The sequence below is a fragment of the Asterias amurensis genome, chromosome 14 (assembly GCF_032118995.1).
Source record: "Asterias amurensis chromosome 14, ASM3211899v1".
NCBI lineage: Eukaryota > Metazoa > Echinodermata > Asteroidea > Forcipulatida > Asteriidae > Asterias > Asterias amurensis.
This window is the reverse complement of record NC_092661.1, coordinates 14408119-14420175: the sequence shown is the minus strand read 5'-3', so window position 1 is coordinate 14420175 and position 12057 is coordinate 14408119. Positions and strand designations below refer to the sequence as shown.

The 12057-nt window shown below is 39.3% G+C and overlaps 1 protein-coding gene across 1 annotated transcript; it reads left to right on the top strand.

Annotated features, from left to right (window-relative positions):
* The first annotated feature begins 678 nt into the window (after window positions 1-678).
* Window positions 679-11469, top strand: LOC139947009 (ribosomal biogenesis protein LAS1L-like). The gene is made up of 12 exons (XM_071944821.1): window positions 679-821; window positions 2119-2241; window positions 3091-3163; window positions 3813-4032; window positions 4837-4883; window positions 5343-5431; window positions 6286-6368; window positions 6741-6944; window positions 7842-7968; window positions 8692-9005; window positions 9921-10041; window positions 10389-11469. The coding sequence occupies exons 1-12, from the start codon at window positions 679-681 to the stop codon at window positions 10585-10587; spliced, it is 1743 nt and encodes a 580-aa protein (XP_071800922.1). The 3' UTR covers window positions 10588-11469.
* Window positions 11470-12057: the final 588 nt, after the last annotated feature.

The window sequence follows — 12057 nt, the reverse complement described above, 5'->3', positions numbered from 1 at the left end:
AAATACTAAGACCCAAATAGAGCAGGTTAAATTAGTTGCATTGGGTGTGGTTCTTGGACCCTATAAACAAGTAGGCCCCCTACATTAGAAGAAGCTTAGTACAATACCCATGGAGCTTGCCCAGGTGGTCCATGCCCAATTTCATAAAGCCTAGCACAAAAACTTACTAAGCATATTAGACAATTAAATATCGCTTAGCAGAAACTGTAGGCCGCTACCAGATAAGTCCATAAAGTTTACATTTGTGACAGGTGCCCCACCCATTTTTTGCTTAGCGAAGAAATCAGCTAAGCAGATTTTCTGCTTAACAGCTTTGTCAAATTGGGCCCTGGATATTCATTCGAATTTATGCACAAATGAATGTTGAATGTCAAACAAGTAACTGGTTCTCGTTTGACATTCGAATGTCAAACTTCAAACTTAACACCGATCTCATCGTGTGGATTTTCGGAGGGACTTTCCCTGCCAGGAATTCAGCCACGTTCTAAATATTGTACTTATATAAATGGCAATACTTTTAGAAATGAAATACAAAAATAGAATTGATTCAATTTATTTAAAAAAAATAATTCAATATTATTCAGTTTTAGAAATACTTTTAACAAGTTATGTAGTTAAATTTACAAACAAAAAATGTACTATTATTACATTTTTGGCAGAGGCTAAATTGATTTAAAGATGGCGGCGCCCAGGAAATTTCAGACACGCGTTGTTGGATGGCGAAATAAACAAGAATTTGAGGAAATATATAATTGTTTATATCATGAAGACATCATGAAGAGGCTAGATGGTCTGCAGAGGATAAGTGCATGGAAGTGTCGGTATGATATTATCATTTTTCATTTACAACTTTGCTTTTAAAATTAATAAAAAATGTTTACACGTACATTACGTACGGTGCATGCCAAAGGGCGCATAATTCCGACACTATGTTAAATTCCGTGTTGGGTAAAATGCGCGCATCAGGCTACATCTTTTAAGCTTTAAATTGATGTAATGGATGTTTGCTGAGTGTTATTTACCTGTTCAAAATCATCTGACATGTCGAGAGAGGGGCTGAGAAATGTTGACCTTTTTTTATAGTTTTTTTCTATTTTATTTAAAAAAGGCAATTCCAAATTCAACAAGTAAACAATGTTACAATGATTTGTAATGTTCAACACCAATGTTTAACTTCAACATCATATTTCATTAATAAGATTGTGGGACCACAAAAACAGAACACCAATGCACTTCTCTGAGTAGTTGCGATAACGTAACCCTCCTCCCGAAAGTGTAGCCGGAGTGTTACGTCTTACGAAGCATGCTTGAATTGTAGAGGACGAAATGGTATAGAGCTACTCAGCAGATTTGCTCAATTTTGACCACTTTCAGTTTAAAAAATCGGATAACTTTCCGTACAGCGCCACCACTTTTTCACTAATTTTTACAAAAAGGGAAATCTCATTGAGGTAAATTACAAACTATATTATTTCATATCGAATGAAAAAGTGGTGGCGCCATACGGAAACTTTTCCAAAAAATCATGACACAAATTCAAGGAAGACGAACATTAATCCTCAATGTCTAACTCTAATGAACAACACTCAAAAACACATTTGAGAAAATATGTTGAAGAAAAAGGACAAAAACTTAGGTGAAGGTGGTGACCAAAAAATAAGGCGTTGAACATATTGGGAAGTCACAAAATGGCAATGCGACATATCAACCTTTGACATTTGTGACTGTTTCGCTCCGGGATCTGGTAAGTTTTTCTACTGTTTATCCAAATATTTTCTCAATGATATTTAGAGTGTTATTCATTAGACATTGAGGATTGAGTTTGTGTTAATAGAATTTGTGCCATGATATTCGAAAGTGGTAAAAATAGATCAAATCTGTTGACTAGCTGTCGAAATTGTCTGTGTTTGACCATTTCGCCCTTTACATTCGAGCATGCTTCGTAACCCTCCGGCTACGCCGTCGGGAGGAGGGTTACGTTGTCGCAACTATTCTCTGAGCACATGGGATCTGGATGTAGAGCACATTCTTTCTTCTAATTTTCAAAAGTTGCAGTTTACGCCAAATTTTTGCACAGTCAAAATTGTGATTCTTGCCCATCATTTTGTTTTTACTTAGGTTTGGTGACAAGACGCCAGTAGCCATCGAGTGTACAGCTACCCTGCTGGAAGCAGTTCTAATGGAAGAGTCCGAAGATGAGCCCAGTCGACTTCAACTGATCTACAGCATGGCTGTCATTCGGTAAGAATTGACTGTTAACATCTCGAGCCTGTATGCTTCATTTGTAGAAGGGAACCAAGGCATTTTTGAAAAAAGTTTCCATATGGCGCCACCACATTTCCATACTATATGAACTAGTATAGTATCTAATTTACCTCTATGAGTTATCCTTTTTTGTAAAAATGAGTAGAATGAGTGGTGGCGGCATGACAGAAAGTTATCCACATTTTTTCCTTGGTAATGTTGGTATTTTCTCCTCTCTGAGAGGAAAATGTAAACAAAAATCCTGTGAGCATTTCGAGGGCACCAAAGCCACGTGGCCAGGGGGCATCGAAGCAATTGCCTCTGTTGCTTCCTTTACTTTTTATACTAAAGTTACAAGCTAGCCCCATCATCAGTGCCTATACGCTTCCAGCGTTTTGGCACTATCCGTAGGGAGTCCGGCGTATTGGCACTATTGATGGGGCTAGTGGAGGACAGGCCTGACATGCCTGATATGTGGTAAATTTCCTCCATGAATAGATGATCCAACTGCTGCCACTTACAAGGTTGTATGGTAAACTTGTGTGTGATCCCTGCCAATGCCATTCAAGCTATTTCTAACCCCTCCCCAGAGGAAAATGTCTACTCTACCCACTGCAAGGGCTGGAACTTTAATTAATCCTGTGAAAGTTTTTCCAATGGCAAGGGCACATCTGAGTAATGTAAACTTGAATTGGAATATTCCTGGGGGCATGAAGGCAATTTCCTCTGAAGAGTGGGTCCTATGTTATTGATTTCATTATAAAGAAAACAATCTTGAATTTTCGTCTATGAGATTGAAAATTGTTGTGAATTTTTCCTGTTTTTTTTTCCTTCTCATTAAAACAGATTTGTAAATCTCCTGACTGGATACTTGCAGACCAAGGGACAAGCTCAACCGGTTGTGTCTCTTGCCAAAGAGGTGAGATTGACAGTGAAAAGGGTTCGCAGTTGAGCCAGATATGCACTTAAAAGGCACTGGGCACTATTGGTCATTATACCACACCTCTTGCTTGTTCTGTCTTCTGGTTGGCTGAAACATGGTCACGTGGGATGAACTAATATAGTCTAGGGATAGTGCGCGCGTGTTTTGCGGGTACTAGTACCCGAGCGGGCACTAGTCTTTGAAAATAGTGCCCTGTTACAGCGCCCTCTCTTGACTTGAACCGTGAACAGCAACTACAAAACTTTCTTTCTTTTCCAGATTTCTGTTCTTTTTTGACATTTAAGACCGAGCTGTGTTATAATACACATATTGACTGGCATAATTCGGTAACTAGTGTACGTCTATTTCCCCCTGGGGCCTGTGAGTGATCAGAAGAGCGACCTATTTCCCTCAGCCTTCGGCCCCGAGAAATAGGTCGCTCTTCTGGTCACTCAAAGTCGGGGGAATAGACATACACTAGTTATCTCATTGCCAGTCAATATGTGTATATTATTCAAAATAATTGTCAAGGGCAGATGTCTTAACCACTAGACCACCGAGCCCCGTAATAAGAAGCCAGTTTGATTATGTAATAAGCAACAGGTAAGGCAAATAACTTTAATTATCTTGATTAATATATTCACAGATTGGTCTTCCTGAGTGGATTGTAGAGCTCCGCCATGAAGCGAGTCACAAGCACATGCCACCCCTAGCCATCTTGAAAGCAGCAGCCAAGATTGGCCTGGTGTGGCTGCGTGAATACTTCTGGATGGAACAGTGCAGAAAAGTTCCAGCACCAGTACCCGCACAGAAGAAAGTGGTGGAGGAGGAGGTAGTCTACGCACCAAACATTGATGGTGTCGGAGGTACTGCATGAACAACTTCCTCACCTTGTTTTTGTTTTTAAAATGTTTCATAATAATAATAATAATAATATAAAAGAAATGTTAAATATGCATTGGGGATAAAGAATATTAATTTTTTGGTTTACCCATACACTGATGTGTGTTATCACTTAGTGTATACTCGGTACTTTCCCGAGTCCTGTGAACAAATATCACAGGCATGTTACTCAGGTGGGATTCAAGTCCACGACCCTTGCAATTCTAGAGCAGTGTCTTACCAACTAATGATGCCTAAAGATATCGAAGTCTTATATAGCGCACGTATCTATCAAATAAGGTACTCAAGGCGCTGAGTATATACAAACTTTCAGAAAGATTGGTTATTGCAGTGAGGAATGTTGAGACCCAATTATGTAGCACCTTATAAGGGTTTACAAAGTGCTACGGCGCAGCCACAGCCAGGAACACCGGGGCGAACCCCTTCCTTTGCACTGGGTTCTTTTACATGCGTTACACAACACATGGGACCAGCGGCTTTACGTCCCATCCGAAGGACGAAGCAATGGTTATGTGTCTTGCTTAAGGACACAAGTGTCATGGCTCAGGATTCAAACCCACATTGTCCCAGAAAATTATTGCTTTGCAACATCAACATATACTTTTGAATCGTTGTATTTTTATGTTCTTTAAGACAGGTGACCTTTTCCCCAAGAGAACTGTCATTTTAAAAAGGACACTTTCCAGAAGGTTAGAGTCCCCCATTCCTCCTAAGTCCTGATCCATATTTTATTTGTGTGTGTGTTTTTTGTTTTTGTTTTTTTGCAGGTGATATTACAAGACTGATCATTGCCTACCAACAAGTACAGTTTAAGGTAATGAATAAGAATGTTTATACTGACCAATCCATTTTAGGTCAATTTCTTTTATCCAGTGTTTTCCACCAACAAACTCCTTACAGTTGTGTTGATGATACGTGCATGTATGATGTCACTGGCTGAGAGTTGTGCTCCAACACTGTTCACATTTTCATCAATCCGTTTTTGTTATTTTCTGTTTTCTTAGTTTTGTAAAAACCTTTAATACTTGAATAATGTCAACCTTTTGGTTTTTTTTTAAATTAAAATAAAATAAACCATTATTAATTACCGATATCAATGATGGTGGCCAATGACGTTTTGTCACTTAAGCAATCCATCGGTACCGAGATGCATTTATGCCCGCATATGCATCACCATATCACTAAGGTTTGAACTTGCACTGTTTTGATTAAATGGAGATCTTGAAATTAGACTCGTGACTAAAATCTTCAAAAAATGTTTTGACTTCCACAGATTATTGTTAATGGGGCCCACAGTGACGGTGGAAAGGTCACAACAGTAATGTCTGGCTTGGAACACTGCCTGGCAGATCCTGAAGCTAAGTAAGGGTACTAAATGTTGTTGAGTTTGAAGAATTTTGAATCAAGGATATTTTTTTTTTGTGCTACACACAGTACAAGTTAAAGGCACTGGACACTATTGGTAATTACTCAAAATAATTGTTAGCATAAAAGTTTACTTTGTAAAGAGCAATGGAGAGCTGTTGATAGTGTAAAACATAGTCAGAAACGGCTCCCTCTGAAGTCACATAGTTTTTGAGAATTGATTTTGAGACTTTACGCTTGAGGTCTCAAAATCAAGCGTCTGAAAGCACACAACTTCGTGTGACAAGAGTGTTTTTTCCTACAGTTTTATCTCACAACTTTGATGACCAATTGGGTTCAAATTATCACAGGTTTGTTATTTTGTGCGTATGTTGATTAAAGATACACCAAGAAGGTCTTTGACAATTACCAAAGGTGTCCAGTGTCTTTACGCACTGTAGACTTAGTAGTACTTTCACAAATTCTGTGGAAGAAAACCAAAAATCTCTGGGTGTTACATGGATGGTATTTGGCATCAGGTAGCATTCAAACCCATGACCTGTGTCATTATTACCACTACACCACTGACAAGCTACAAGAAGTTGATATTGGAAACTTTGCACGGGGTGGATAAATATGAAGCAGGTTAAACTAGGGAGGAGTGTTGGCTCTTTTGACTCCTTTTTCTTGCAAAAGAGAAGAAATTTGGCAGTAAGTGATTATTTAAAACACTGTTCTGAAAGTAAATGTGAACATCTGTCTTTTTTAAAACACCAGGTTGGAATTGTTTTGCTCACAAATAGATATCTTATCGGGTTATGTTATATTCTGTTTTTTTAAAGACATATTTTATTCTCTTTGACGTGACACAGATACCTAGTTATACCGCTTCTACTGCAAGATGGCTACCTGGTACCCACCGCAGAGCAATTAGAGGCATTGAATATCTACCAAGGTAAGATGGGAATCAACTTTACTGGACAAGTTCTTAGCATAATTGTTGTTTACTCTAGGAAAGTTGATAACTGTTTTAGTCTACCTGTTGAGGGCTTGTTTTTCGTGTTAGCTGGGTATCATTGACTAGAGCAAGCTAGTGGAAACCTTTTTATATTGTTTATATTAGTTGTGCTCATTAGGACCAGCTGGAGAGGAGAAGCTCTATACAGGAACTGTGTTTCTTTACAGCAATCCTTCTAGCTCCAGCTGTTTCTTATTCCTTCCTCTGTATTTTAATTGTTTTTACCTAAATAAACGTGCATTATTGTACCTTTTTATCTACCCGAGAAATGAAATAAATATAAATAATTATGTTTTCCATTATTTTCAGGTGTATCAACTATCGGAAATATCACCATGATTCACAAAGGCCTCTGCCGCTTCTGGAAGCCTCTGGTTTTGCTGTTAGATTCACTGGGGTTCACCCCTCTGTTGCTGCAGTGTATCGTCAAGGAGCTGGGTAGATTTAGGCTTGTCGGAGCTAAACCAGCCCAGTATCTCATGGGATGGGCGCTGCAGATTATAATGGCCGGAAGTAAGTATTGTTTTCAAAAGGGTGGTACAAGATTTATTTGTGAAAGGGGGGATCAAATCTACTGGTGTCTGTTCACACTCGTCGTCATCCAGCCCTTTATCCCAGGCATGGGGAGGGGTTATTGGGAAGGGGGGCATTTGATGATGCGAAAGGCTTTCTCCATGTTTTTCTATCCTCCACTTCCCTCTGTGTGTTGGCAAACTCTAGTCCTGTTCTTGGAAACATTGTTGGTTTTAAAAGCTCAATACAAACAGGTAATTATGTGGTTGTATGTTTCCTCGCCTTCCACCCAACAATCCAGAACAAAATGTGTGGGCCACCCATTCCCAACTTTACAATAAACATTCCCTGTCCACTTCCCCCTGACAATTAACATTATGTCCCCGGTCCCCTGTCCCCCGCTCAATGTTGACTTGAACGCAAAAGACCGTGCGATGAGAGCCAACATTGAAAGGGGGTAGGTGGGGCCCAACGTGATATGGTCAGAATTTTAGGACCCGGTTCGAAGTATGCCTGGGGCACTACTTACATTGGGTTTCCAGTCTCTCTCTGACTGTGTGCGTTCCCTGGAATCATTCCCATGTTTACTTCTCACATCTAAAGCTGAAAAAAAACCTTCTTTGTCTCCTCTCCATGAGGTTACTGGCTAGTACAATGATTAAGTTCCCTTTTCTTAGAGTCCTTGGCCTCACAACCAGAAGTAATACAAGAAATGAAATAAAATAAAGTAAAAAACAGGTGCACGTTTAATCTTGATTGGTTGGTGAGGATCAATTATAGTTACCAGCTTGCTTTAGGATTGGAATCCACATTCCATTGACTCAAGTTTAATGTGGTTGGCGCAACAACCAAATAAGCAGGAGATTGAATGATTGGTTTGTTTCTTTCCTTTTATAGCTACAGACAGGAGGCCCTTTAGAGAGTACTCAATGCTGTACAGAAACATTTTGAAACTTCCCTGGAATGAGGTTTATGAAGATTGCATTCGATGCCCTAATGCATTTACCCTCCGCCTCCTAAAGTTGTAAGTCGAAAGATTCTGATACAAAATGATAATGACTTCACCTGAAGTCTTTTGTTATGCAACTGAAAGCACACAACTCTGTGCAACATGGGTGCTTTCTTTCATTATTCATTCTCATGCAACTAAGATAACCAATTGAGCCCAAATTATTACAGGTGTGTTATTTCATGCATATGTTGAGATACACCAAGTGAGAACACGGGTCTTTGACAATTACCCATAGTGTCCAGTGCCTTTATTTAAAAACAGCTGGATCCTCTGCAATGATTCTGTTCACCCTTTCACCGATGTGTGTGAGTACTGTACACTTTCCTGACTTCTGTGAAAAAAATCACAGGCAAATTACTCAGGTGGGATTCGAACCCGCGACTGAATCCCACCTGAGTAATATGCCTGTGATTTGTTTTTCCCACAGAACTCGGGGAAAGTACTGAGTTTGCTGTGCTAACACTCATCGGTGTAATTTTTTATCCCCGACAATGTTTTTTTTAGTCCCAACAATGTAAATTTTATGGAATTTTGGCTGGTAACCCGTTTCTGGGAAGCAAGATTTGTTTGTGCTTAGCTAAGTTTTTGTGCGTACAGGCTTTATGAAATTGGGCCAAGATCTGTAAGGGAAGGGGGGGGGGGGTGGGCACAAACATTAGTCCCCCATATAAAATATTATATCAAATGTGTTCAGACACAGTAAAATTGACAATTCATTTGTAAAATTTGTTCCAGCATTTTGCCAAATGTAGTCCCAAAGCCATCAGAGCAAACACAAACCAAAGTGAAACATCTATTATCCATCTACTGCGACGCTCTGGAAACTCAACAGCCTGCATCACTAACATCCGAAGATGGCAATAAAGCACCGAGGATTTACACGTCAGAGGACATTCTGGAAACAGTGGGTGAAAATTCATCACAGGGAAACAAATCTTCAGAGTCGTCATTGGTTGTTGAGGAGAAAATGGAAGGTGTCGAGGAAAGCTATGTGGAGACAGGGGTGTTACAAGAACAAGACGGTTTTAAACCCTGGTCAATAAGTACAGGTTAGTCATTTTTAAGAGCTAGAGACCATGATCTAAGGCTGTGTCCGGATTGGCGGCTACAGCTAGGGCTGCAGCTAGACTTCAGCATCATCATGCGTTGAGGTATAGGATGTCCTTAGTAACACCCTTGGCATCAGCCGTAGCCGTAGCTGTAGACGCCTATTCGGAACTGGCCTTCATAAACTATCAATGGGGATTGTACAAAAGTTATTTTTGCAAGAGTTGTCTACATGAAGAAATAAACCGATTTATTAATAATTATCGTCCAAAATATTTGAATGCATATGAGTGCATTGTTGGACAGCATGGTGAAATTTGGACTACTTCATTTCGCAAGGTGAAGCCATGGGAAATGGAAACAGATATTATTGAGTGAGTCTTGTCCATCGTGACGAAATCTTGCCTCGTTTGGACAAACAGACAGAAAATTATAAATATAGGACTCCTATATTGTATTTTGGGGCTATCGTCAGCATCTGTTTATACATGGAGATCTCACTCATAGATCCTCGGGAATCACAGTATTTATAAAATAGACATCGAAACTCATCCACCTGCCTTGTCCATCGTGACCAACTTGATCGTGACATAACCATGCCTGGTTTGGACAAACAGGCAGAAGACAATTATTTTTGAAACCATGCCACAAATTATTTGATATAATTATTCATACACGACTCCTACATTAAAAATTTGGGGCGTCGCAATAGTAAACAAGTACATGTACATGGCAAACTAAAGGATGCCACGTGAAGCTTGTTCCCACTATCAAATGACAAGGATTTGTGTGTGTGGAACAAACCTGACATTGATCTGAATTTATAAGCAATATTGTAGTCTCTGTTGTTTTAATAAATCAGGATATAATAGGAAAACACATTTGTGATGTTTTATTGATGATGTTTTTTTTTATAGCTGAGGTCAACTGGTCCAAATGTCCAATCGGGTCAATACCAGGTCAGCCAGATGACCCCAACTTCCTGTTGCTTGACACCCCACCCAGCGAGAATAGAAAAAGACTGGAAAGATCTACAAAGTGAGTCAAGGAATATACATAAATTAAATATATAAATCAATTTTGATTTCTTATAAAGCTATTTAAAATCTTATTTTTAACTCTTACCCTGTCTATTTCGGTTTTACCCATTTACACCCATTTGTGTAAGCACTGTATACTCAGTACATTCCCAAGCTCTGTGAACAAAATCACAGGCAAAACACTCCGTTGGATTCAAATCCACGACCTTTGCAATGCTAAAGCAGTGTCTTACCAACTAGACTATTGAGATTGCCTGGTAGCTAGAGGCAGTTAGAATCCTATATTTTAGCAGCGGGTACCGCAACTTACAAATGTTCTTACCCTGTCGATACTTTCATCCACAGATTGCAAAGGTTAAAATCACCGGCAGCTCAAACCAGCCAACCAGAACCCGAGACCAATCAACGGAAACCCGGAACCAAGCAACTAGAACCCGAAACCAACCAACCAGAACCCATGGCAGAGCATGATATCCCAACAGAAGAGCACTATTGGACAAAGAGCGAACTTGACATTGTAAAAACACAAATATGCATCCTGTAGAAATATACTCACAGATGGACTTTGACAACTCTAATTCTTCGGCTTCAACCTTGGAGTGTTTGATATTCGAATACCAGAATAAATGGCAAACTTGAGGAAACTTAACATTGTAAAAAACACAGACATACATCCTGTAAAAAAATACTCATAGATGGACTTCTACAACTCTAGTTCTCAGGCCAAAACCTTGGAGTGTTTGATATTTGAATACCTGAATAAACGCACCCCCCCCCCCACGCAAACTTGTTTTTCTTCTTCTTGGGAGTCATTATTAGCCCATGCTGCATCTCTCAGCCATCCTGTCTCAGTTTTAGATTACCAGGAGGTCTTGGTTTGGTCTTTGTATGTCACTCAGGCACCGATCTGGGTGGTGCAAGCAGGAGGCCAAGTGCAGGGGAATCCTGGAGCCGTTTTCACAAAGCAATACAATTCATTGCGAGACACAGTGTCAGTATCGCCAGAGTGATTTGTATTGTGACATCACATTTTACAATAGCAGCTGCCATTGATTTGCAGTTAAAATCAATCTTAGCTCTTTATGAAATCAGCCCCCTGCTCTTGGCGACTTAAAAAAAAAATAAAACAAATTGTAAACTTTAAACTTACACCATCCCATAAGAAGACTTTAATCTATAGCTACATGCATACCTCTGTGGTTGTAAAGTTTTAAGTCAAACTGCATTGGCTGTTAAATAACTCACTCACACAAAGATCCTTGCTCGTGTTATCGGATGCATAACATGTCATAAATTCATTACCAGTTTGGCTACTGCCCTCCAAATAATAATGGCAACCTTCTAGTTACTTCTCTAATTTTGTTTATTTCCCCCCCCCTCCCTCATACAATTCCTGGATCCGTGCCTAGCCTAGTTAAGTTCTACCTTCATGCAATCTCATCCTGAAAAGATTTGACTTCTATGTTGAATAATTCTTACATTTTTGAAAAATAAAGGTTATCTTTATCAGATCAGAAGTTATTTGCGATTGTCTTGTTTTGTTTTGTTTTGTTTTCAATCCTATCCAGTTAAACAAACTTTATTATCCCAGATAAGGCATACAAAAGATTGGGCAGCTCCATAAAAAAAAAATAGTTTTAATAATACCAACTAGGCAAACACATGTAACAATAAGAAGAAGATTATAAAAGTAAGAAGGATGGGATGAAACAATTTAGAGGATGTTTTGGGGTGTTTTGTGGAGGGGGGGGGGGGGGCTTTACAATTGTCTGTTTTGTTTTTAAGCCAGTAATATTATTCCAATACTAACAGTTGGGGGCATTTTTGACACTATTGGGATGGGGGAGCAGCATGAGGGCTCCTGTTGATACAGGTGGATCGGGACAACCCCTGGGCCCCAATACAGCTAAAAAAAAAAAAAAAAAAAAACATAAAAAAACTGCTTAGCACTACAAAAATATGCTCACCAGAAAGAGATTACCAGCTAACATTTTAATTACACAAAGTGTAATTT